Genomic DNA, 27,978 nt, shown 5'->3' with positions numbered 1-27,978 from the left:
TTAAAGTTGATTTTAAAAGATGTTATTTTTATCATAACAGACTGACCCATGAACATACTACAAAGCATTTCTACAGAAGATTTTGCAGTCTAATGAAGTTCCTGAGTTGTTTTCCCTCTTTTGCATAATGTTCTTCTGCTGCATTGATGTTTAGCTGGTCAAACTGTAGTCATCATCATCATCATCATCATAACAGTTCAGTCGCGCGCTCGCAGGACACCGCCTCGCCTGTCTGCTTGACACACCCTTAGCTATTGTTGGCACAGAATGCGCGCTACAACCTTGACATTCCCACACGCGCGTTCAGTTGCACGGTGAAATCTTGTGCTACGTGGATGCATCATCCTTCTCAGGAAAACGGAAAGGAGAACAAGCGGCTACTGCGGATAAAGGAAGATGCACAAACGCCGAACAGAGTGCAGGTAAACACACACGCACGGCCATCGCGCATCCCCATATAGATGCCCACAGTACCGTGCGCGCAGACACACTCTGCTCATCCACCTGTAATGACAGATCGCTGCTCAAAGCCGTGCATTGTCCCGGGAAACGGCGAGGAAAGTACGCTTCATGTGAGAGATGACTGAGTGAGTTGCGCGGATGTTGGAGACATGGAGAAACGGGCTCTTGTAACGGCGATCAGCTTGTCCATGAGCCTACTCGCGCTCATGCTGCTGGTCACGGCGATCTTTACCGACCACTGGTACGAAACCGACACCAGGGGACACAAGGAGAACTGCGACCAATACGGGTCGGAGTCCAACGACCAGAAGAACAGGGAGATGCCCATCTATCACCTGCCTTTGGTGGACAGCGGGAATGCGAAGCGAAACCTGGCTCTCATGAAGCCCATCCATGTAGGGAGTCGAGAGGAGGAACTGCTGGAGAACTGGAGAGCGATTTTGGGCATGGGCATTTTGGAGACGGAGTGCGGGCGCCCGCTTTTCTCCACCTATTCTGGACTTTGGAGGAAATGCTATTTCCAGGGAATGGACAGGGATATTGACAAACTCATTTCGAAGGGTAAGACCTGAGTGGAAAGTTCATTTCTACGCAAAACACAATAAACAGAGCTCTAACCGTTGCTTAGCTCTGGTTAGGGTTGGAACCGGTTCTGTTTTTTTTGTTTGTTTGTTTTTTTAAAGTACCAGAACCGAACAACTTTCGAGTTCATTTCTGTTAGGTTTCTCAAACGTGTATTCTTTCTGCATCTACTACAAACATTGAATCATTGAAAAGCACTGAATCTCACACATAGTCTGATTCTCCAACGAATGACGCTTATGAGTCGGCTCTTTTTAGTTAACTCAATGCGATAGTGTGCCTGCCTATAATGCATTCCGATTCCCGAATGAATGATTCAATGTAGCCGACTACTTTCAGTGCGTGATATTCAGCGAGACCGGAATAGCAATAGCATTCCCGAACAAATGATTCTTTTGAGCTGGTTTCAGTGAATCAAAACATTTATAAATCAGTCGGAGAGGTTTTAAGTGTGGGATGCCCGGGTTCGGCTGGTGGACGGGTAGGACTAAGCCCAATGGTTGTTAAATGTGTAGACTTTGGCTTTGTGAGCGATGATGATGATTATGATGATGATGGTCTGTATGCGTCAAAAACATAGGTGAGTGTGGATGGATATTTTGCTTATGCAGACTCCTTTCCTGGAAGAAATATCGATTTAATCCTTTTTGTTCTGACACTTATCCGAACTTAAGCTTAATGGACTTTTTGCTGACACCAGTGCCTGCCATTTTTTCTTTCTCTTGACCTGTTTATTTTACTGCAAAGGCACTTTCTGCAAATCAATTTCATGCATGATGGATCTCAACAGAACAAAACTTTATTAAATTGCCAACCAAGCCAGCTGTTCTGCAAAAGTTTCCTTTGAAAGAGATGAAAGTCTCAAGGTGAAAAAAGGCGGCACAGGAAATGAGTGATGATTCATAGTCAATACAGATTACAGAGATCTGATCATGTCAGGATTAAAAGCGGAAGCCGTGTGCCACCTTGCATTTAAATCAAGACCAAAGTCACACAGATCACTTGACCTTCAGCACCCAGATGTTGATTTGTGACACAGCCTATTACCGTGAGTCCCCGAATCAGCCCATCAAAGAAGAGAGGCACTCTAAAGAGCTTCTCATCAGATCACAATGAAATTAGCTCAGGTTGAGTGCACCATAGCAACCGGAAGATCACATTTCTCTTCAAAGTTTTGACTTTTATATGTATCGATATATAGAATAAAATTATTGAGACTATATTCCATTTAATAACAATATTACATCGATGATTATATATATTTACAATCTTTTACAGTATCTGAACATGCATTTACACATCAACAAGTCACAATGTGTAGATGTGTATACATTTCAGTTTACAGAAACTCAAATCAAAGCAAGTTCCACTGCATTCACACATTTTACCAGTTCATTCATTCCCTGAGAACTGAACCTACGACGGTGGTGTTGCTAGTACCATGTGCTCACATTTAAGCTACAATTTAAGGGGGCTGGTTCATGATAAGCTAGAACAAAGAGATGTATTGTACAGGGTTCTAGCAGTCATGGAATCCCTGAAAATACATGTTTTGTTAAATTTAAATTACATTTAAAATTCACTGTGACTGTCTCTGTGTTCTAGCATGAACATAGACCGACGATAAACAGGCGATAGATAGATAGATAGATAGATAGATAGATAGATAGATAGATAGATAGATAGATAGATAGATAGATAGATAGATAGAGGAAATTGGTCAGCAGGTTGGGAGTATTCATTAAAGTACATGGCTGCAACTTCGTATTACTTTCAGAAAACCTACAGAGTTGAATTCATTACCAGTGAATACAGAAGAAGTACACATCTAGCCTTTTTTTCGAGATTTCTCGTTGGCTTGGCTGTGATTTAAATCAATTCGTCAATTCAAAGAAGGCAGTTTCACCCACACATTTCTAAGCAACTGATAGGATCTAGCCAGACTGAATACATTTTTCAGAGTGAATGAAATGCCATGCAGCTGACCACATCTCCATGATGATACCAGACAGTGTTTTTTTTGTTTTTTGTACCTAACTATCCATCTCAGGCTTGCTGCATAATCAGTGCGGTCTTAACACAGCTCTCAGAATTAGCTCACAATGCCAGCCAAATCTGTGTGGTGTGGTGTGAACTCAGGCGGCAATAATGACAGAAGGTCACTCTGTCGGGGAGGCGGGTGTTTCAGCAATGCTTGGCTCTATACTCGTTCTTGGCCCAGTGCTGGAACATCCAGGAAAAGACAAACAAAACCAATAGAGTAGCAGAGATTAGTGCAAACATTACCTATAACAGCAACAACATTGCAAGAATATTAAGCAGTTTTTATGAACATCTAACTTCACATGCCAGAAGATTTGGGAGGGATTTCATTGGTAAGATCTTTGCAAAGCTGCATTTGAAGGGCAAGAGTTTGTCCTTCGGTCAGGCATGTTAAACCAGTGTGTGATCCCTGTGCAGGTATTGCAGACCGATGCACATCTGTCAAGTACCATTTCTCCCAACCCATTAGACTCAGGAACATCCCTCTCAACCTGACAAGGACCATACAGCAGGACGAGTGGCACCTCTTACGTAAGTCGTCCAAAGCTTCCTCACCGCCTTCTACAGCTCTTGATACGCATTGAATATTAAGCAGTGCATGCAAGCTGGAGTTAAGTGTGCTTAAACCATGCAGAGCAATAACATATAAAAATGACGCCTGCCATGTAAATATTTGTTTTGACAATAATTTGATTGTGATTATGATACTAAAATCAGTTAAATGTATTTGTATAATGTTTACACATTGTACATGTATATTTAAAAAAACTGAAGCAACTGTAGCTGAACAGTACTGAGGATCTGAGAAGTTTAATGAGAAGTAAAAAGATTAAAAATGTATTTTGGATAGAAAATCAACATGCTACTGGCTATTATTATAGCAAATATAGTGGATCATGAAGCATGTAATTTATGTTTAATTGTTAGGCCAGATTTGTATGTAATTCATATTTTCAAATAGGTTTTTGGCTTGTATGTTAGTATTGAGGATGTTATGGACCCTCAAATATAATAATTCCCTTGTGGCGGGATCCCTAAACATTTTCATGTATAAAAAATAAAAATATTCAAACTTCTGAATAATATGTGCTGAAAAACTACCCTGAACAAATTTCACACAGAAAGTGCTAGTAAATTGAATAAAAAATACAAGGAAATGACAAGTAACACACTGAATTAAACATGACATTTTGAAGTAGAAAGACGGAAATAGTATTTTCTTGTGAATAATAATCTTCAAAAAATACATTTTTACAGTGCATTCATTTTCTTTTTTTATCCATTACTTAGAAGGTGTTAGATGCAAAAAGCTGAAGAGAAATTATAAAGCAATGGCTTTTAAAACATTTTTTTTTTCTGCTGGAAAAAAATGTCTAAAAATATCAGAGCCTCAACCGGTGCTCTGTAGAATACCAACATCTAGCAACGGCACAGAGCAAATAAAAGTGTGATGTTACTAAAAGCTACTAACTATTATAAAAATAGTTTAGCATTTTAAATTTTAAGATCATTAGTTTCTATTATCCATTATACCAATGAGAATACAGCTCATGTGTTTTGTGCTAATGCGGTTATTGCATGTCTTGTCATGAATATGTAATCATAACCTTTTCTTGCATCTCCATGAGATGATTATGTGCCCCACGGTACTGTTTTGTGTACACAACCTTGGTCAAACGTCATTTTCTGTTGGAAGGAATCTTATTAGCTCTTATGATGTTGTAACTTAGCAAGTCTTGAGGGAGCCTGCAAGCCTTAATTACATCCCTCGTTGAAATGCCTCCTAATTAAGCTTTTCTTCCTCCGTGCATGTATCCCAATCAGATGTTATAATGTGATAAGTTAAACGTACTAAATGTCAGCAGCTCCGAAACTTTATGCATGGAGTCGTAGTGAGCCCAGTGAAAGTTCCAAAAGATAAGGTGGTACCCATAGCTGTATAGTGTTGTTGGCAAAGTGGGTGGTAGTCATGGAAACAGTGTGTTTTTCTACGGCGTTCAGATCTGCGGCGCATCACGGCGGGGTTCTTGGGCATGGCTGCTGCCGTGATGCTGTGTGGAAGCATTGTGGCCGCTGTGGGATTTTTCTGGGAGGAGAGCCTCACCCAGCATGTGTCTGGACTCCTCTTCCTTATGGCAGGTACACAGTTCTGCTTATTCGCTTTTATTATCTAACTTTCTCTTCGTTTTTGCTCAGCTACTTGTTACTCGTTTCGCCCAGTCGCACACACTTTCTAGTAGGTGGTTCTTTTTCCTTTCCAAGTTGTTGTCTACCTTGTGCATTCTCCCACGTCTTGTCTACTTATCCGTTTATATCCTTCTGTCTTATATTTCTTGTCTTGCTTATGTGTGTGCGTACACTGAAAAAAAAAAAAAATTCATTCAAATTGCTAGTAAATTTCATGTGTAAATTATAACAAATATTTATTATAGTGGGAATTTTTCAGTGAATTTATTTGCAGGTTACGTCATTATGCTAGCAGGTGGCGGTCTTTGTAAGTGAATAATTCTTTCAACCAATTAATTCAAAAACACATACAAAATTAAAATAAAACATAATATAGCAGGTTTAATAACTTTTATTTTATAACTTTTCTTATAACAAAAAGAACTGAACATTTAAACACACAACACGTTCTCACTCCCAACTCGTCACATACTGATGCTTGGTCAGGACCCCTTCGTGTCACACTGGGTACCCCTTTAGCGTAATTTTTCAACGTGCAGGGTCCTCCGTTGTTTTCAGTTGTTTGTCTTAATTTAATTGTTTGCATGCATTTGTAAAAAAAAAAATAGAAGTAATTTTATGTAAATTTATACTTTCATTGGAGCACCTGAGCCCAACCCTACCCTAAACCTAAAACACGTAACAGGCAAATATAAGTGCAGTCACAGGTATTTATTGCAAAGACTGACAATAAACAAGCAGAATAAAAGCATTACAAACAAGTCGTGTTGCGTTCCAAGTCTTCTGAAGCCATACGATGTCTTTATGCGAAGAAGAGGGTAAAACATAAGGTTTTAATCACTGAAAATGATCCTGCTCCATTAACGCGCTCACATCTCATTCCAAAACATACTACCGCAGCATGACGCAATCGGTCAAGAGACACACAGGAGCCAATAGCATTTCACAACCAAGGCTAATGTAAGGCTTCTTCTGGCGGCATTTTTTGAATTTGCACACAGGATTTGAGCTTTACAGCGGACATATCAATCGTTTTGACTTGAAATATGAATCCTTTTCTGAATAAATTATGACGGTAGTTGGTAGCCTGTTATATCTTGTGTTTTATTGACAAATGGTAGGTTTAGGGGCAGGGGTTGGGTTACGTGCTCATAAATGTGTAAATAGTGTAATATAAATAAAACTGTTGTGACTGTTTACATTGAAAAATCACACCCCAACATATATGCAATAATGGCAATATTATTACCCAATATATAATTGAATCATGACGATAAAATTCCCAGTACCTTTCGCATCGGGATATTGACGCCAATGGTTTCTTATTTAAAGCAACAGAAGACCCTGCATGTCGAAAAATTATGCTAAAGGGGTACCCTGTGCGTCTAAAAGTGGTGTTAAGGGGTCCTGCCCCAAATATGTGAAGAGTTGGGAGTGAGAACGTGTTGAAATGCAATAAAGCAATACACAAAAATGTATAAAGTGAACAAATGTTTCAAACAGATTAAAGTGCAAAGAAAATTATAAAGAGCAATTGGTAACAATTTAAACGAAGGTCTCGTTAGTTAAGCTTAGTTAATGCATTAACATTAACAATGAGCAATAGTTACAGAAGTCTTTGTTAAAAAAATACAACTGTGAGTCCATGTTAGCTCGGGTCCATTAAATAATAGTTACAACTTTTGATTTTAATAATGTTTTATTAAATGTCGAAATTAACTAAGATAAGATAAAGTGTGACTGAACAATAAAGAATCAAAACATTTTTAAACAATATCTAGGGCATGTTGTAGTCCTATTAAGTATTCAGTGCTGCGATGAACACTATCCTATACCATACACTGCCTGAGCGCGTTTGTGTGTTTTGGGGGAAGTTGTGGCTTTACAGAGTGATTATGCAGAGAGGGTGGGGATCTTGCTTTCAAAGCTATCTTGCAATCGCTAGCCTTTCCAAAATCACCTACCCTATACCTTTAAATCATTTAAATACTTTTCAGAAACAGAAAGTAGCGCAGCTGCTGTGTTTACAGGGTAAAGGCTGCATTTCTGCTGTTCCATCAGCGCCATCTGCTGTCAGAGAGTGAAAGTGCATTTCATGCTTCTCATCTGTGTTGGGTTTGTTTACATCAAAGTGCGCATGCCTCTTGACACAGCATACAGCGGTGTTGTGCATTTTAATCAGTTGATGGGAAAAGTATTCTTAAAATGCATTCTAAAAATCAGAATAATTTGTAATAAATAATTATTCATGGTATGAAGTGCCAACTTTAACAATATCGTGCAGGGTTCGTAATCATGATATATCCTATTACCGAATACTGGCACATAGCTAGAATGAAATCCAGACATACTACATTTATCGTGTTGTTACATTGTTATTGTCAGGTGACAGATCACTTCACTGCCATTAACAACTTCTCTCCTATGGCCTCATGGGATAATATAGTGTTCATCCGAAGCACACTTCTGTCACATACTGTTTTTCGCCTACTAACATGTAGGCTATTCATATTCAGACACAGCTCCCTTTATGAATGAGCCATTGAATCATTCATTAAACAGATTAATTACACAAATTCAAATGACTCACTGCATCTGTCTACTTCCATAGAATGGGTGCTTTTCAATCAGTATGCTGCGACTGCGAGGCCGCATATCGCAACTGCCCCATCAAAGGACATCTTAATCTAAAGGACAGTCTTTGTTTCACATCCTTCATTTGAAGGATGCATCATGTGTATGAAAATGAATCTGCACTGAGCTCGTTCATTTTCATTATGTAAGGCAAGCCAAAAGGATGCAGTCTTCCATTTAAGAACCACCTTACTATGCAAAAACAAAAAAATAAATAAATAATAATTTGCTCATACAATTTGTTAAAAATTCTATAGAATTCTAAAGAATAAAGATTCTTCCTGGAATGAAAGTTACATCCCAAATGACACTAAACACTTACTCTATGCAGTATGTACTCAACTGTCTAGAGTGTAAATTATATAAGGTTAATTTAAAACAATTGAGTGTCCGACATTTCACACTTTTTTTTTTTTTTAATTAAGTGCAATAGCCAGGTATTTGAAGATCACTTTTTTCCTTTTGGAATTTTCAGTGTGAACACTATCTATAGGCTACTAAAAATGGCATAGAATAGTGTATAAGTATGCAAATTGGGACGTCAAGTCATTGAATCATTAACCTTTTTTTTTTTTTTTTTTAAATACTGAATCACTCATGGAAAAAAAAAAAAAAACAGCTACTTTGTGTTGCAACGTTAATGCTGTGTCTTTGATTGGAACTCTTGTTTTTACAAACACATAGCCTACTGTGTTGCATGAGGTCCATACCAAGAGTTCAGGTGTTTGTTCCAAGAGTTTTTCCTGATTCTCATGTGTTTGTTAGATCAGTAACCTCAAACCTTGTTCTGTCCCACAGGAATCTTTTGCACAATCTCACTGTGCACCTACGCAGCCAGTGTCTCATACGACCTATCTAGAAACCCCCCTTTCATCTACGGTCTGCCAAGTGATGTAGATCACGGGTACGGATGGTCCATCTTCTGCGCATGGGTCAGTCTGGGCCTAACAGTGGCGTCAGGTTGCATCTGCACAACTTATCCATTCCTGAGCCGCACGAAGGCTCTTCGCTCCAAAACGGCAAGGGAGTCATCTGTATGAGTGGCCTCTGGTGGCCTGGAGGACTCAGCAAATCATTAATCAGCACTTGGCGCTTTAGTAAAACGGATTCAAGTGGGACTTCATGCTGTATGGAGCTGTTTTGAATGTCTTGTAGATTTCAGATACCTTCGTTGGGCTCCTGTGAAGTGTCGGTGTTAAACAGAACGAAAACTGTTGCATTTCCTGTGTGTCTTCTACACACATTTGCTTACACACACACACACACACACACACACACACACACACACACACACACACACACACACACACACACACACACACGTAAAAAAAGAAAATACACACAAATATACAGTATGTGTGAATATAATGAACAAAACCTTTGATTTGAAATGGGTATATGTATGTTTGTGGGTCCTTATGATGCAGTCCTTCTCTGGATCAGGTGAATATTCTACACACTAAGGATCTGAGCCAGTTTTTTATGGCAAACCATCTGAAATTCAAATTATTGCTCTGATCATGGTCAGTTTTATTTTTTTTATTATGCGATTAAAGTATATTGGTTTCCCTATCACTTGTAATGGATCCAAGTCGATTAACCATTGGCTCAAGAGCTGACATGTCAAATGAGAACATCAAATAGCTAAAGAATTTAATCAGGGATGAACAGGACGCTTCATGTCACCGAAGTCACCACATCAGACAAATGTATAAAGGCATGATAGCATATATATCACCTTTGGGTAACAGCTGGTGGCTGATATTCAATGAGATTGAAAAATCAAAGAGACACGAGAAGTCTTGAGATCTAAGACGTGGATATGCAAATTTGTGATTGGATGAAATGTCTCTGAAGATTCAGGACTTGAACGTGGCTGTCACTAGCAGTGCAATCGTAATATGGCAGCATGTTTTAAGTGGATGCTCTCGAATCTAATGAAAGGACTCTCATGACGTCACGTCATTGTTGAAAATACAAGTCCTTCCGTTCCACGTGAAGCGACCAGGATTATATTAACTGCTGGATATTGTTTTCCAAACTGAGCCAAAACAGTAACATATCCCTGAAACTGTACTGTTTGCCTCAAAACTTCTGTTGTGTTCCTGAAAGTGTATCATAAATAAAATATTATCATGATGAAATAAAGGTCTACGAAGAAACCAAATTGTTTCGTGTGAATTTAGGCAGTATTTGGGCATAGGATTCATTTTTGACTTTCAGCAGTGCCAGCATGTTTTCTGCTTTCCCTTTGCCAAAAATAATACTACCTTGATTTCACCTCTCATAGTTGGCCATTATGCATGGTTCAAGAAAAGCACTTTTTAAATTAGCAAAAATAGAAGTAAATAAATGATTTGCTGATATCAACTTTTAAATTGAGGGCAGTGGTGCTGCAAAACCAGAAACAGTGAAATTCTGAAGTATTTTTTTTATGTATTATTAAAAAAGTTTTTAGTTTAATTTGAGTCATTTATGTGCTTTAGTCATTTTAATAAGTTTTGGATAAATTCTGTTTAGTTTTAGTATTTGTAATATACAGTAGTACTTAAACATGTCATGCATATTTCAAATTTTTCATTGCCAAGGCAACATCTCAAATTTTCATTAAAATGTTCAAGTTGATATTTTTATCAATATATATTATTTATATATATATATATTTTTCAAATTCAGATTTATTTAATAAAATTATTTGTATTTGTTTTTGTTTTAGTAAACAATAACACTGATTTGGAAAATTCAGGGAATTTTAAAATTGTAATTTTCAGGATTGTAAAAGTCATATAATTTGAAATGAATGACAAAAAAAGATGACTCTATAGTGTATATAAATTGTTCTAGTTATACTCAGTTCTATTGTGCTAAATGTTTTAAAGTTGCTCTTTGTGAGTGAAATCTCAATATTTATCTATTTATTTATTTAATCCTTATTCAGTATTCACAAATGGCTGGAAAAAGTCATGGAAATATTTTGCATTATTCTAAAACATGGATATGCAGGATTTGTTTACACAGTCGTTCAAAACCAGGACTGTCCATTATTCTGACACAAGGGGGCGCCAAATTATCATCAATACACACACAGACCCTTGCCTAAACTCTAGATTAGAATTAGAATTTTTCTTTTTTAATTAGGTCCTAAACTTATATGTTGTTGTGGAGGGGAAGTAGGGGCCACACACGGCAATAATATATTGCGCATTATTCTTCTGTTGAGTGTGCCACACACAAAAAAAGACAACCAATTGTTGAAACAATGTTATAAATAAAAAGGTTGTATTATCATACAGATAACATTAATCAAAATGAAACTTACATGTACTGAGCACTCGCACAAGCGAGGGAAAACTACTTCAATGTATCTGTAAAATGTACTGTAAATGAGGCTGGGGACCGAGTGACTTGTGCTGGAGTAGATACACAGTGCCATCACCCGTGTGTGGACAATGATATGTCCTGACCAAAAATGAGTGAAAATAAAGGAAAACAACTTCTACCAGTGTGTCTGTGTCCTCAAATGGGTAAAAACAGTGAAACATCCTGAATTTTCTATTTGAAGACTGAACACTATATACAATAAGATTAGTTTCCCGGTGTCACAGTTGACTTTCTATCATACACGTGTGTTGTTCTTTGTGAAATCTTTTCTTCATAAAGGGAAGAAGTTGCAAAAATATAGGAGAGATAACATGCATTTCTCATATAGTAGTAATAAAAGAATAAAGACAATGTATTCTGACCTTGCTTTTGTACAAATGTCAAAACATTTTCTCATAAATCTTTTTGTCTAAATGCTGAGACAGACATAGGATTTGATTGTATGTACTAAAACTACTGTTACCTGAACCAGAAACATATGGAAACCTCCATGAAAAAACATACAAAACACATTGCAATACATTTAATATTACTTTTGACTATCCTCAGCAAGTGGCTTCTATAGGACGTCTGTGGAGTTGAGCTAAGAGTCAGTGTCCCACGGAACAAGGCTGGAAGGTGGCACAGAGTTTTCCCTTAAGCTTAGGATTGTTTTTAGGTTACTTGAAAACACTGAATACACTGAACTATGTAAATCCCATAAAAGCTTAAAATGCTCACAAAGCTACACTTTAATTGCCTAATATCTGAAAGAAAGTCTCATGACGCCGTTAGTCGTTTAGAAACACCCGTTTGTATGTTCAAAAATGCAATTTTCAACTTTAACCACAGATTTTGAGCTACGATTTCTGCTTGTTGAACATTCCTCTCCTGCAAAATGTTTCAAGTATATGAATGAGATTTAAAATGACAGTGATCTTTTAAAGTATTATGTGACCAGAGGAACAAAATGTTTTTCAAAGATCATTTGTTTTTGTACCAAAAAAAGACATCTGAATGTTATGCGTCATTTGAGTCAAACCAAATCAATAGCATTTCTATATGATTATTTAACTGAAATTTTTACAGCTTTACCAAACAAATATGTAAAATGTAAAAAAAAAAAAAAAAAGCTTTAGCGCAAGAGCAGAAAAATCACGCACATAAACCATAATGGACAACACAAAACATCTGCGATCCTCTACGGCTGTCTTCGGAAACTTTTCCTCCTGTCAGTCCTATTTATGAGGATTTTAACGACGGCATCCTGTTTGTGGCATCATCTCCTGCCTTATTTAGAAACCTTTGATGATGCAATAGGCCTCCATGGAGGATAAGATGATGTACATCAGCCAGAGACTGAAAAACAATGTCGTAGTGAGGATTTTGGGAGTCTTTGGGCCACCCAGTTCTCCCCCAATCTCGGGCCGGCGGCGGTACATGAGGACGGCGACACAGATGAAGGCAAAGATGGTGAACAGGGTGACGGAGAACGCCAGCGTGCCGGGGTCCACGCGGAAGTACTGGCCTTGTGACTGGTGAAATATGGCAGCGATGGACCAGGCCAACCCGATGCCCAGAAAGACATTCACAGCGTTGCTGCCCGTCACATTGCCGATGGAGGCGTCAGCGTACTGATCCTGGGTGGCTGCCACTTTACTAGCAAATGTGTCTGATTTTGAAGGGGTGGTGAGAGAAAGACAGAAAGCAAGAAATATTGTCAGGCTGCAAAAATAGGCATCAATAAATGGATGACTCTTGTATGAATCATTGTATGAAATCTGTAAAGAATATGTTCAGCTCGTATTTTGCCCCAAATTCCAAATTTTCAGGATCATTAAGCATTTGTATTATGGTGTTGCACACATTTTCTCTCCTGAATTCCCAACACTGTAAAAAAGTTAAATTAAACAAATACAAAATAATGATATATAAATTTTTTATTTGATTTATTATTTTAATATTATTCTTTTAAATATTTAAACATTTTTTAAGAATTATTTTTAAATATTCACTACCATTACCAAGTTTGGGGTCTTCTTTTTGAGAGAAGTCTCACAAAGGCTGCATTTGTTTAATAAAAATACTAAAATAGTAATATTGTGAGAAAGCATTTACAATAAAAAAATGATTTACTATTTTAATATATTTAATATATTTTAAAATGTCATTTTTATTTGTATATCAGCAAAGCTAAATCTTCAGCATCATTACTCCAGTCTTCAGTGTAACATGATCCTTCAGAAATTATTCTAATATGCTGATTTGCTGCTCAAGAAACATTTCTTATTAGTAGCAACATTGAAAACTTTTTTAGGATTCTTCGATTAACAGATAGTTCAAAAGAACAGCATTTATTTGAAATACAACTTTGTTATACAATTATTACAATTATTGTATTGTAATACTGTAATATATTCTCTACTGTCACTTTCAATAATTTTAATGCATATTTGCTGAATAAAAATTTTATTTTCTATTTTTAAACATGTGTGTACATGCACCTATATGTATACACTATATTGCCAAAAGTTTTGGGACGTCTCTTCTAATGAACATGTTTGACTACTCTGGTAATTTTCATGAGTACACATCCTAATGTTTAAACATATAATGATATTCTAGGGAATTGTGTGCTTCTAATTTTATAGCAACAGTTTGGACAGGACCCTTTTCTATTGTAACATAACAATGCCTCTGTGTATAAGGCACGGTTCAAAAAGACATGATTGATTCAGTCAGTGTGGAACAACTTGACTGGTCTGCAGAAAGCCAAGTCCTGATCCTAGCTCTGGTGTGACTTTAAATGCAGACCTTGAGCCAAAAACTCATTACCAAGTACTACACAATATGGACAGAAGTATTAGGACACCCTCTTCTTTAGAACAGAAAAAGGCACTTCCAAAACTGTGGCAACAAAGATGAGAAACATGATTGAGAAACAAAGATGGAAACATGATTCATGTATTTGAAAATTTTATTTCCATCTCTGTTGCAACAGTTTATAACATACAGTGGGGCAAATAAGTATTTGATACACTGCTGATTTTTCAAGTTTTCCCACTTACAAAGAATGGAGAGATCTGTAATTTTCATCGTATGTACACCTCAACTGTGAGAGACAGAAAATAAAAAAAGATCCAGAAAATCACATTGTATGATTTTTAAATAATTAACTTCCATTTTATTGCATGAAATACGTATTTGATCACCTACCAACCAGCAAGAATTCTGGCTCTCACAGACCTGTTAGTTTGTCTTTAAGAAGCCCTCCTATCCTCCACTCATTACCTGTATTAATTGCACCTGTTTGAACTCGTTACCTGTATAAAAGACACCTGTTCACACACTCAATCAATCAGACTCCAATCTCTCCAATATGGGCAAGACCAAAGAGCTGTCTAAGGACACTAGAGACAAAATTGTAGACCTGCACAAGGCTGAGATGGGCTACAGGACAATAGGCAAACAGCTTGGTGAGAAGGCAACAACTGTTGGTGCAATTATTAGAAAATGGAAGAAATTCAAGATGACTGTCAATCTCCCTCGGACTAGAGCTCCATGCAAGATCTCGCCTCGTGGAGCATCAATGATCCTGAGAAAGGTGAGGGATCAGCCTAGAACTACACGGGAGGACCTGGTCAATGACCTGAAGAGAGCTGGGACCACAGTCTCAACGGTTACCATTAGTAACACACTACACCGTCATGGATTAAAATCCTGCAGCGCGTGTAAGGTCCCCCTGCTCAAGCCAGCACATGTCCAGGCCCGTCTGAAGTTTGCCAAAGACCATCTGGATGATGCAGAGGAAGCATGGGAGAAGGTCATGTGGTCAGATGAGACCAAAATAGAACTTTTTGGTATAAACTCCACTCGCTGTGTTTGGAGGAAGAAGGATGAGTACAATCCCAAGAACACCATCCCAACCGTGAAGCATGGGGGTGGAAACATCATGCTTTGGGGGTGCTTTTCTGCAAAGGGGACAGGACGACTGCACCGAATTGAGGGGAGGATGGATGGGACCATGTATTGCGAGATTTTGGGCAACAACCTCCTTCCCTCAGTAAGAGCATTGAAGATGGGTCGTGGCTGGGTCTTCCAGCATGACAATGACCCCAAACACACAGCAAGTGCAACAAAGGAGTGGCTCCGTAAGAAGCATTTCAAGGTCCTGGAGTGGCCTAGCCAGTCTACAGACCTGAACCCAATAGAAAATCTATGGAGGGAGCTGAAACTCCGTGTTGCCCAGCAACAGCCCCAAAACCTGAAAGATCTGGAGAAGACCTGTATGGAGGGGTGGGCCAAAATAAAAAAACAAAGGTTTCTGTACCAAATATTAAGTTCTATTTTTCTTTTGTATCAAATACTTATTTCATGCAATAAAATGGAAATTAATTATTCAAAAATCATACAATGTGATTTTCTGGATTTAGTTTTTTATATTCTGTCTCTCACAGTTGAGGTGTATCTACAATGAAAATTACAGATCTCTCCATTCTTTGTTAGTGGGAAAACTTGAAAATTCAGCAGTGTATCAAATACTTATTTGCCCCACTGTATGTATAAGTCATTGGTGTTTGGTGATGGGGGGGATGAAAAAAATTGTTATGAGCCTTAATGTCATAATTCACACCATAATGGTCCAAAAAAAGGAAACGGGTTTTAATTTTTCTTGGACTAAATATATAATTAAAATTTTATTTGGGGGTGAAATGTGACTTAAATATGTTTTCAAGTACCTGGCACAGAGGTTCCCAGCGCCACAAACACAACCGCAGTTACAGAGTCTTTCAGGCCAATAGTGCATCCAAAATGGGATGCCAGGTCTCCAATGAACGCAGTGAGGACACCAATCATGATGATTGATACGATGAAACACGCCCAGCCATTCCAGTAATCAGTGGGTGGCACGAGCGCAAACAGAACCTTCCAGAACACAGTCAGGAAGTGCATGACGTAGTCAAAGCAAGATGGCATCTTTTCTTCCCCACACTCATCATCATCATCATCCCCTTAGGAGCAGAAAAAAGGAGAGAAGATTTGAATTATGGATTGGTTGTTTGTTTCCTGTGAAGAGATAGGCTGTCCTCTTACTCCAGGGAACATCAGTGTGTGATAAGCATATCACTGTTACACAGAATGGCTGACACCAATCAAATCTTATAAATCAGAGGAGGCAGAACCGCAGAATGAAGCTCAGATGACTGGAAGTCCAGTATCATCTCTGCTTCATCAAATATCACACTAATTAAAACATCTTATATCAAAACAGGCAGGAATAATAAAAAAAAACAATAAGAGGTGGTGCTATATTGTGAATGTAAAGGATGAATCTTTTACATAATACAGTGTCAACATAACAAAGGAAGTTCATTTTGGTTCACAACTGGAGTGCTGCAGAGTAAGCCAGCCTTCTATAAACCACCTAATGTCTAATTATGAGAAATATTCCCCAGGAATTTAGATTATGATCTTCCTCCCTTGGTCTTTCTCTCTCCTCTTGGCTCAGGCTGCACTAATAATCTCTGTCAGCTTCAGTCAAGCCTGTCAGAATGAGTGCTTGTGTATGTGCCTGACTGCATGTGTGTGTGTGGCAAAACACACAGAGTCACAGAGCTTTGCGTCCACACATTCCTTATTAATATGCTGTGCTTCATGACGAAAGACACTTCAAAAACCGTGTGGACGGAGGGTGAAAGCAAAAGGCCTTGACATTTTAGAGATGAGAATGGCATGGCTTGTGTTTGGTTATGCCCGTAGTGAGCTTGACTGATGGCAGAAGAATTCTGGGTAAAAACCAAACCCACAAATGTATTTTTTTTTTCTTCTCCCTGTTAAAGACAGAGTTGCTGTTAAAAATCACAATTATTGCACAACCAAACTTAACATTTAGCAAAAAAAAAAAAAAGACACAAAGAAGCATATATAATATTAAATGATATATTCTTGAAAAATTATAAATAATAATAAATATGTTAAAGAATACATCATAAAATAACATATTTAAAAAAGAAGAAAAAAAAAAAAACACCTGCAAAAATAGAATTATAAATATAAAAAAATAAATAAATACATAAAGTTTTAATGACAGAGAAAGGAGGGAAAATATTCAAGATTAAACAGGTTCTTGGAAACTTCAAATTTATACTGAGAGCTGTCTGCGCATGAGGAAAAAAAGCAAATTATGATTATCTTCTCTCTCCGGCACTGCTATGATTGACACTCTGTAGATTTAATGAAACATTTAATTGCACTTCAGTCTGGCTACAAACAGGCATTCAGCACCAACACATTTTAAATTGCAATGGTGCGCTAATTAAATATATGTGGCCAAATTAGCACAGTGATTGAGCAGCAATTACATGTCTTTCAGAGATGAAACAGCAAAATAGCCGTGTTTTCTAGCATCCCAACTGTCAAATCTGTCATGTCAAGTCTGCAGAGGATTGTGTAATGATTGTGTTTACAGTATGTAGGCAGTTAATGGAGAAAATGACGGCATTTTCTCAGTGACTCACCTGAGCTGACAGTGATGGCCTCTACAAACTGGTCTCTCCAGCTGTTAGTACCAACCAAAAGGGCCAAGTTGGTTTTCTTTATGAGTTTGTCGACTGTGCTCTGGAAGGGGTTAAAATCATTACAACTATGATAACAAAATGTAAAACGTTTAATGCTTTACAAAGGCTCATTTTCTAACATTAGATTTTTCAGATTAGGAAAAAGATTTCCAATAAAGGTCTTCCTGTAGCGCAGCCAGCGAGAAACCTGCCAGCTAGAATCCAAAATCGTATTCATTACAGCCCAGAAACTGATTTGTCTGGACGGCATTGCCTTTCGACTATTAAGGTTGTAGTGAGTATTATACCAGCAGAACATCAAAATTCTGTGCAATTCAGTCAAATCTTCAGGATACGAGGAAATCATTTCGCTTTGAGGCCAACCAAATTAATCTGACAGACATGAAGTAAACTAATAACCCCTATGATGCACAGAAGCAGTGCAGGAGAGAACCGAAGAGGTGAATTAGAGATGGAAAGTGGACACTGTTAACATGTATAAAGTGACAGGTAGTCTGAAAGGTTGCGGTAATAGCTCTGCACATGTCTGCTGTATCTGAAAAGCAATGAAATGTTGAATGGTCTCCAGCTGCGGCTACTTCAGTAGGACAGGATAGCATCGCTCATGTCCAGATGCTCTGTCCTTCAAGGACTTCTAAGCCCTCATTCGTGCTTCAAATGCCATCGCTCGACCTCAAAGTAAATGCGTGTGTGAACACAGATGGATGTCTGAATGCATTTTTCATGACAGATTCTTCACGAGCAGAAAAGGTACCTTAAACTCATAGGACTCCTCAATGATTACTTCAAGTTTCACATGTTCACCCAGTGTCGGGCGACCCATTTCAGCAATACGCCTCTCATCCTTCTCTTTTTTAGTCAGGGTCTCTTCTTCCCCGTCCTCTGAGAGAGAGAGACAGACATAGCAAGAGAGGAACAGAAAATTTGATGGGAAAAAAACCCCAAAGAGATGGTAAGTAGCAGGGACTCTTTCATGAAATTTATAAATGCATTAAAACAATTGGCTCGCTCACATGACGCTACTCATTTCCAGTGAACAAACATGAAGACGTGTACGATTATATCATTTGCAGGGTATAAAAAACCCCCCATAACATCCGCAATGTGGGCTATGCTATACTGGCTGACGCGTGAGAATGCAATGCTGTCAATCTGGACTTGAAAACATGTTTGAAGACGTGGACCTTTTGCAAGGTTTAAAATTACAACATCATTTACTACTCTAAAATATTGAATGGATAATTGATAAAAGATATTTAAGGGAACAGTGCGCCCAAAAAAGAAAGTGCTGTCACTCCCAAGTTGCTCCAGCCCACTATTATTTTCTTTCTTCTGTGAAACCCAAAAGAAGATCAGCATGTTCAAGCTTCTGCTTTCCATACAAGGAAAGTGATAAAAGGGGGAGGGGGTGTGGGGGTTGAGAAGAAATTGTCAGAAATGCATTAGGATGACATTTTTCTAATTGTTGGGTAAACAATATGTGGCCCAGTACTGCACAACACTAAAAAAAAATCGCCACAACACAAGGCATAGAACTAATTTTGTTGTGTTGTGCTAATTTGTTGCAGCTTGTTTCCATTGTGTTGTGCTAATTTCATTGTGTTGTGGACTACTGGGCCACCATACCTTTAAGATAACACAATAAAACAGTTCCATCCAAGTCTATCAGCATGTTACATTGATTAAAAACATGTTTCATGTGATTAAATGCATGCGTTTAGCATTCAACATATTCTTCCAAACCTGTGAAGTAAATACTATAGCTCTTGCATGTTACACTAATGAGCTGATGATCTATTATCTGTTTAGTACCTCACAATCACTTTATGAAACAAGATGTTGGGTTAATTGGCTCAAACCATATATGCACACACCATATAATATCACATATTTATAGTGACAAATGAATTAAGAATGAATTAAGGAAAAGAAAGAGAAATGGATGAAGAGGAGAGGAAGTGAATACCTGTGATGCTGATAATGGTGGAGGGGATTGGTTTGTCTCTACCTTGCACTTTCCGGTACACATCCCTGCCTGATGAGCCCAAACACATTCACTGAACAGTGTTAGCACAGATGCTAACAGAGCTACGTAGATTTAGCCTATCTATGATGGTGCACAACTAATATATTTTTATAAAGCAGATGACAAAATATTAATTATCACTTGAAAGAAGAGTGCAAACACTAATTGCTTATTTGATATATTATATTTTGATAGACATTACAGTGTACAAAGTATATATATATATATATATATATATATATATATATATATATATATATATATAATAAACAGAATTAATGAAGTCATTTAATGAAATAATTACATATTATAATGAAATATATCAAAAAAGTAATTATTTGAGGTTATATTTGTAAGCCTATACTTATAAAAATGTCATAAAGGCTATAATTAAGATAATGAACACTCTGATTATGTAATAATTATTGGACAACTGTAGTTTTACGACAAGACGTGATGTCAACTTCTAGTAAGTAAAATCAACCACACCTTTGCCTGAATAGAATTCATTCAGTCTGCTAATTTTAGTATGCACTGTTCTCTCAGTGATTAATTTTTTCAGCAACAGACAATCCTTGGAGACAGTATTCAAAGTGTAAATGTTTTCTTTGGAGAATCAATATGCGTGCTGTCACAGTTGAGCAAGTTTGACAAGACAGTTACGAAAGCACTGACACGTTAGCTTAAGGCAGACAAGCTATGCATTCTCATTAGGAACCAGCCCATTTGCTTTTGGGAGCAATGCCAATGACGGTTACTGGATAGGTGACAGTGGGTTGTGTTGTTGCCCATCCCACAATATCTTTGTGAAACTTTGTGGCATGCAGCAATTGTGGCACTTCAAAACAATCAGCATATTCTAGCAGGTTCAGGGCACTGCGAAATAAATAAATCTTAACTTAGTGCTTTGTATGCAACTTGAAAATTAGATCGTAATAATGTTTTAATTGAGTCCACAGGCAAGTTAGTTTCAGAAACTGAAGTTATTGCATTTTCCCCCCATTTATGAATCAATTGATACCAAAAAAGTAGCACTGTAGTCATTATTTTCAGACACAGTCATGACAAGCAAAATCAAATCACTAGTTGACTGGTCATGTAAAGTATTTTTGCTGTGAAAGTTGCTTAACAGGAAAGAAAGCAAAGCAAATTAGATACTTAGTATCTATCTCTGGTCCTATTTGCATAAATGAGCCTATCAAGCAAACACACCAAGCGTCTAGTTTAGAGTGACAAACAAAGACTCCGGCTCATCATCAAGCAAACCAGTTACTAAACACACCCAATGTTATATTTAGTCTTCAACTAGGTGAAAAGTAACATTTAATCTCTTACCATAAAGCTTCTTATCTATCAAAAAAAAAGATTATCATCAAAAATATTAAATCTATGACTTGGTTAGCTAAGCAAGTTAGCTTAAGTAGCTTGTAATGAGTTAGCTGAGCAGTTCCAGTGAAATATTACTGTACCTGTCTTAACGAATCCACCTAAAATCATAAAAACACAGCAAAAATGAACTCACTCTTTGTTCATTACATGTTTTACAGATTTGAATAAAGATAGAAATTATGTTGGTATAGGCCCAAATGAATGTGTAAATACGTGTTAGCATAATTTGATTGTTGGTTATGCTGTTTCACCAGCTTGACCAGCACCAAAATAATATTAACCAGCATATAATATTAACTGGCATGGAGGTCAATTAGCAACCAGCATGGAAAGTGGTCTAGTCTTTGCAGCATGGAGAGTGAAAAAGGAACCAGTTTGGTGGGTGATCTTATCAGCATCAGCAGACAATGTTTGATTAAATTTGAACAAAGAGCTTGTACATATTAACAAATAAACATCTGCATCCTCATGTGATGAGCTGAACATTTGATTTACAGAAAGGGATTTACAGAAATAAAGAGCAGCGAAAAAAGAGACAGCTTACCACATTCATGCAGCAACATAGCTGATGTAGACAAATGAAGAAGAGACAGGACAAAAAAAACAAAATAAAATAAAAAAATGGAGATAAAGACAGAGTAAAATTATTATGAATGAGCCAACAGAGTAACACAGACAGAGTTGGTGTGCAAGAAATTTGTATTTATTTTAAATATATATCTTGTGTAACAATTGTTCTTACTTTCTTTATTTTCTTAAAAGTACAGTGCCTTGTGAAAGTATTCATACCCCTTCATTATTTTCACGTTTTATGTTGTTTCCTTTTGTTAAACTGCTTTAATTACTTTTTTTTCTACATCAGTCTACACTTCGTACACCATAAAGACAGAGCAAAGACAGAATCGTCACAACTGCGGAAATTTATAAAAAAAAAAAAAAACTGAAATAAGTGAATTGCATAAGTATTCAAACCCTTAACTAAAGCTGAAGCACCTTTACAGCCTCAAGTCTTTTTTGTTTGATGCGACAAGATTTGCTCATCAGCATTTGCCAATTATCTGCCATTCTTCTCATCTCTTCACCTCTCAAGCTCTGTCAGGTGGGATGGGGCAGATGAACATTTTCAGGTTTCTCCAGAAATATTTGACTGGGTTCAAGTCCAGGCTATGGCTGGGCCACTCAAGGACATTCACAGAGTTGTCTATAAGCCACGCTTGCTGTGTGTTTGGTGTCATTGTCCTGTTGGAAGAAGCTTTTGCCCAGTCTGAAGTTCTGAATGCTCTGGACTGAGTTTTCATTAAGTTTTCATTAATCTCAATATTTTGGTGCATTCAGCTTTTCTTCTACTCTGATGAGTCCCTCAGTCCCCGCTGCTGAAAAACTGCCCCACAGCATGAGGCCGCTACCAGCATACTTTACTTTTGGGATGGTACTCTGCAGGTGATGAGCAGAGCTGGTTTCCTTCAAACATGATGCTTGGAATTGAAGTTCATCAGACCAGAGAATCTTTTTTCTCGCAGTCTGAGGGTCCTTTATGTGCTTTTTTTGCAAATTCTAAGTGTGTTTTCTTGTGTCTTCACTGAGACAAGTCTTGCCACACCGCCATAAAGCCCAGATCGGTGGAGTGTTGCAGTGATGTTTGTCCTTCTGTAGATTTCTTTTATCTCCACATATGATCGTGGAGTTCAATTAGAGTGACCATCAGGTTCTTGGTCACTCTAACCAGAGTCCTTCTCCATCAATTGGTCAGTTTGGCCAGGAGGCCAGCTCTAAGAAGAATCCTGGTTGTTTCAAACTTCTTCCATTATGTCACACTTTACCAGGGAGCAAGGAACGAGGGAGTGAGGAGTACTTCAAAAACACGGTCTTTAATAGTCCACACACGTAGGAGACACAGGAACACATGGAAAGACATTCAGAACTGACAAACGCTAACTGAATGGAGAAGACCTAAATACACAGGACAATCAGGGAGGAACGAGATACACCTGGAGTCAAATTAACACAATGAACATGAAGGAAAAACTGGGTCACAGGGAACACATGGGGAGCAAAACACGCACAAAACAGTTCACAATCCTGACAAATTAAGGGTAACAGAGACTATATGCTTCTGTGACCCTTCAATGAAGCAGAATGTTTTTCTGAACTCTTCCCCAGATGTGTGGCTTGACGCAAACCTGTTTCTGAGCTCTACAGGCAGTTCTTTTGACCTCAGGGCTTTTGCTCTGATATGCATTATCAGCTGTTAGACATTTTATTAAGACGTGTGTCTTTCCAAATCATACCCATTCAGTTGAATTTGCCACAGATTAACTTCACTCGAAGTCTAGTAACATCTATGAGCAATATAAATGCTCCTGAGCTAAGTTCCAACTGTCCCAGATAAGGGTATGAATACTTATGCAATGGAATCAATTAAGTTTGATGTTAAAAACTTTACCATTATAGTGTATGGAGTGTAGATTGATGTAGAAAAAAAGCAATTTAAAGCACATTAACATAAGGCAACATCATAACAAAATGTGAAAAAATAAAGGGGTATGAATACTTTCGCAAGGCACTGTACATTGTTTAAAAAAATCATACTGACACCAAACTTTTGAACATTAGTGCACATAGTAGGACATTCAATTGAACATATTCATTTGGTTTAATTAATTAATTAATTAATTAATAACAATAGCAATGTCCCTTGACCTATACTTAAAAGTCAAAATATTGTAATTTTCCAACTAATAGAGCAATTCCACCTCATAAAGTTCTACTTTAATGTTTTAAAATAACATTTCACTTCAGCAGATTGATAAACTTGATTTACTGGATTAAGATAAATGGACTGAGATATAACAAATATAAATATCAACAACATATATATATATATATATATATATATATAAAGATATATATATATATATATATATACGTATATATGACTGCCACAATGTCTTAAATGATCTTAATTTAGGGGATTCATTGTGATTAATTAGATGAATTAGTGAGCATAACGTAATTCTATTCGATTTTTAATTCAATTGACAGCCCTAAAACATTGAAAAATTTATATGAAAAAAATCTGACATTTAAAAAATGTCAACAAAAAACTTATTGTTTTCTATTGCTGAATCAATCTTTTTCTGTCAGAAAAAAAAAAGAAATCTCATAGGCGCATGGAATTTGGCACGAAACCCATGTATCTGCTGCTCATTATGGTTTCAATTGCCCTTGCCCCATCCTGGCCTGAAGAAACTGTCCCTACAGCTTTAGTCCTGGACAGAATCCTCACATTAAAAGTCAGCCAGTTATGCCTACTCTCTGAGAAAGCTCTTAACCTTTGGCCAGGAGGGAACATGGAAGATAAATCCACTGAAATTGAGCAGCAAACAGGAAGAAAACGGCATTATTGCAACAGTAGAACAAAAGTAGAGGATCAGCTTTGAAGGAGGAGCGGAGGAAGGGAAAGCCAGAATAAAGGCAGCTGCAGAGACAGAAAAAGGCTAGTTTCTTTACTATCTTTCACCTGTCCATCCCCTCCTCCTCCATTCTGGTTCCTGCAGCTCTATGAAGAAGTTTGCATGCTTGTCATACTCCTCATGGTCAAGAATTTTAACCTTTATGGAATTCCTGTGGGGGGAACATAAAATCACATTTGAGGTATGAAGTGTGCTTGTGTGTTCAATTTTAGGCATATCAGATGCCTCAAAGCAGCAAGTAAATGAGCCAATCAAATCTATCAATAATTATGACACAAGACCCTCTTTTCTTATTTGATTCATCTGTCAAATTTGCTCCAGAATCTTGTAATGGAGAAATTATTATGCATCCTCCTCTTCAGAAGTCAAGAACTGTATAGAATTGAATAAAATTTTGGGTCACATAAGGCCACTGAGATAAGAGTAACTAGATCAGATACTATTTTACGCATACGTTAGGTCTAGAGATGTTGTAGGCCAACTCGCAGAGATTCTTTGGCCTGTTGGCTTTACATATTATTAACACTTCCTGTTCAGCCCAGAAGATGGAAGCACACCGAGGCTGTTTTAGGGCAGTGGGACCAGGGGAAGACGACATCCCACCTTTTCTCTCACTCATTTCCACCAATTGTGGCTCTCCAATCTCCAGGAAGAAGTTCTTATTCTTTTCATACTCCTCGTCATCGATTATACTGATCTGAATAGTTTTGCTGAAAGAGAAAGAGAGAAAGAAAAAGAGCACAAGATTGCAGACATGAGAGAGGCACAAAGAAAGGCAAAGAGTGGAAGAATAGAGTAAAACATGCTAGAGAAATAACCAAAAGCAAAGAGAAGCAAAATGAAAGAGTATGGACAACATAAAAAGTTGTTAAAATGTTCAGTGCACTCAAAAAATAAAACTGTCATCATTATTATTATTTAGTTTGTTGTTGTTGAACACAACAGGAGCTGTTATGCAGGATATCCATAATGTGATTTTTCATACAATGTATGGGAATTTCTTTTTATTTCTTTTTTTAAAATAAATAAAAAAATAAGTGATTTATTAGAGAAAAAATATATGATTCATTCCCTGAAGAAAACTGAAAACTCTCTGTGACATATTGTGGTCAGTCTGAATGAATTGCTCATCTGCACATGCTGTGCATATTTTTACCTATCCATTGACTGTTTTATATGCTCACACTCACATTGAGCAGAATACATAATATAATATGAGAGAGTCAGGGGCAAGCATTTGAAAAATGATCTACAATCACAGCTGTGTTTACTGGAATATACTGGCCTAAAAGCCCTTTAAGTGCTTCTGTCTGGTTTTGAGAATAATACACCAGCAGGCTCTCCCTCCATCTCCCTTTATTGTTACTTTTTAAAAAGGTATCAATTTACTTTAACCATTACACAATGCACTTTAACAAGCCACTGCCCAAAAAATAAATACATAAATAAATTTAATGGAGCAGTTCACCTAAAAATTGCTGAAACATTTGCTGAAAATGTAGTCTCACTCTCAGGCCATCTAAGGTGCCGATGAGTTTTTTTCTTCATCAGAACAGATTTGGAGAAATTTAGTATTACATCACTTGCTCACCAACGGATCATCTGCAGTGAATGGGTGCCATCAGACTGAGTCTAAACAGCTGATAAAAGCATCACAATAATCCACAAGTAACCCACACAAATCCAGTTTCAATCCTGCTTCTAGCTAAAATATGAGTCCTGTGTCCAGTCCAGTATCATCAAGTTGCCGACGTTTTCTTGTCTGTATCTCATGAACGAAATATGCACAGATCAAGTATTGATTACAAGCGAAAATGGATTTTGATGTGCGAGGACAAAGGGGCATGGACGTTTTTACTGGAAGAAGCGCAATTATGATTATGAACTCATATTTTGGCCAGAAGTGACAGTATAAAGTACATTTTTTTCTTACAAAGACAATGTTTAACTTCGCAAGAAATTAATTGATGGACTGGAGTTGTGTGGATTACTTCATTATGACGTTTTCATCAGCTGTTTGGACTCTCATTTTGACGGCACCCATTCACCGCAGAGGATCCACTGGTGAGCAAGTGATGCAATGCTAAAATTCTCCAAATCTATTCTGATGAAGAAACCAACTCATCTAGGCTACATCTTGGATAAGGCTGAGTACATTTACAGCAAATTTTAATTTTTGGGTCAGGAGGAAGGGTTTGTCTGATGGACATATTTCAGATCAAATCATGCAGAAATTGTTTAAAATTAGATTACGTCTGCCAGTTTTAGCCAGCTTTTGCTATTCATGTGTGCAACATGCATTAGATAATCAGCGAACAGCCTGTGGGCGGCCAGGGGGCGTGTCATCTTAGGCTAAGACTAAGACAGATCAGACAGAAAGCTAAAACACGTCCCTTGAAATACTCTCTACGTTCATCCAGGCATGTGCTCAAAATAAACCCTTCCTCCTGTCTGTGGGCACATAAGCTCCGCTTGTCACAAAGTCACCAGCACACCTCTGCTAGACAACAACACAGAGACTGGAAAAGCGTAGTGAGTGTTTCTATGAAATGGGTGCCTCTTTCCGCGTGACAAGGTGATTTTTAAAGAACATTTGAATAAGATTTTAAACATTCTGTCAGGCACATAATATGTCAAAGTGTTTTAAATTCCATCTCAAGCTAAATATTTACATTTTCAATACATGTTAACACTTTAATTAGCCTCAAGGTTCAAACTGCTTTAAAGATGATCTACAAACATTCAATTTTCAACTGTTTAATATACACAATCACAGTAATGAAGTTGAAAATTTAAGATTAAACACACCATTTAGCTAACGACAAACCATAAGAAAAGTGATAAAAAGAGGATACGTTTTAAGTTTTGAATTATTATTATTATTATTTAGGAAGTGTATTTTGTTTTCAAAATGTGGATATTTATTAGAGCAAGACAATAGATGGGGACAAGCTAAAAAGGGTATTTTCATGAAAATATGATCTAAAATATAATCCAAAAATATATTAGTTCGAAGAAAATGTCCACATTAACACAGTAAAAGCTGGCATCAACTACTTTTGACTGTTTACACGTTTATGTGAAGAACACAAATAGCATTCGTTTTGTAAAATGACCCTAGTATTTTCGAAAACAAACCTAATCTAGAATGCATTCTATAACATTTCATTACATTAGGCACATATTTATCATTTTAATACGTATAGAGCAGGCAGGTTGCTCGTTCTGTGACTGACAGCCTGTA

At 37.3% G+C, this 27,978-nt stretch overlaps 2 protein-coding genes across 13 annotated transcripts in view; one reads left to right on the top strand and one right to left on the bottom strand.

The window, feature by feature from the left end:
* The first annotated feature begins 137 nt into the window (after window positions 1-137).
* Window positions 138-10,073, top strand: LOC306857058 (transmembrane protein 178A). The gene is made up of 4 exons (XM_079396722.1): window positions 138-1,023; window positions 3,505-3,618; window positions 5,089-5,226; window positions 8,707-10,073. Exons 1-4 carry the CDS (start codon window positions 612-614, stop codon window positions 8,946-8,948), a joined length of 906 nt encoding a protein of 301 aa, XP_079252848.1. The 5' UTR covers window positions 138-611; the 3' UTR covers window positions 8,949-10,073.
* Window positions 10,074-12,305: 2,232 nt separating this feature from the next.
* Window positions 12,306-27,978, bottom strand: part of LOC306856850 (sodium/calcium exchanger 1-like) — a 41,778-nt gene continuing 26,105 nt past the window's right edge. For 2 of the 12 annotated variants that reach the window (XM_079396346.1, XM_079396345.1), the window contains exons 3-10: window positions 25,338-25,444; window positions 21,806-21,826; window positions 21,342-21,359; window positions 19,813-19,881; window positions 18,601-18,728; window positions 17,787-17,886; window positions 16,008-16,280; window positions 12,306-12,940 (exon numbers count right to left, since the gene is read on the bottom strand). In XM_079396346.1, the coding sequence (XP_079252472.1) occupies window positions 12,564-12,940; window positions 16,008-16,280; window positions 17,787-17,886; window positions 18,601-18,728; window positions 19,813-19,881; window positions 21,342-21,359; window positions 21,806-21,826; window positions 25,338-25,444 (1,093 nt within the window). In that variant the 3' untranslated portion in view covers window positions 12,306-12,563. Of the gene's footprint in view, window positions 12,941-16,007; window positions 16,281-17,786; window positions 17,887-18,600; window positions 18,729-19,812; window positions 19,882-21,207; window positions 21,223-21,341; window positions 21,360-21,805; window positions 21,827-24,781; window positions 24,886-25,337; window positions 25,445-27,978 lie in introns of those variants that run through there. The other 10 variants (XM_079396343.1, XM_079396340.1, XM_079396344.1 and 7 more) reach the window with 10 other exon arrangements.

This window comes from Barbus barbus (assembly GCF_936440315.1).
Source record: "Barbus barbus genome assembly, chromosome: 37".
Classification (NCBI taxonomy): domain Eukaryota; kingdom Metazoa; phylum Chordata; class Actinopteri; order Cypriniformes; family Cyprinidae; genus Barbus; species Barbus barbus.
This window is presented reverse-complemented; position numbering and strand designations above follow the sequence as displayed.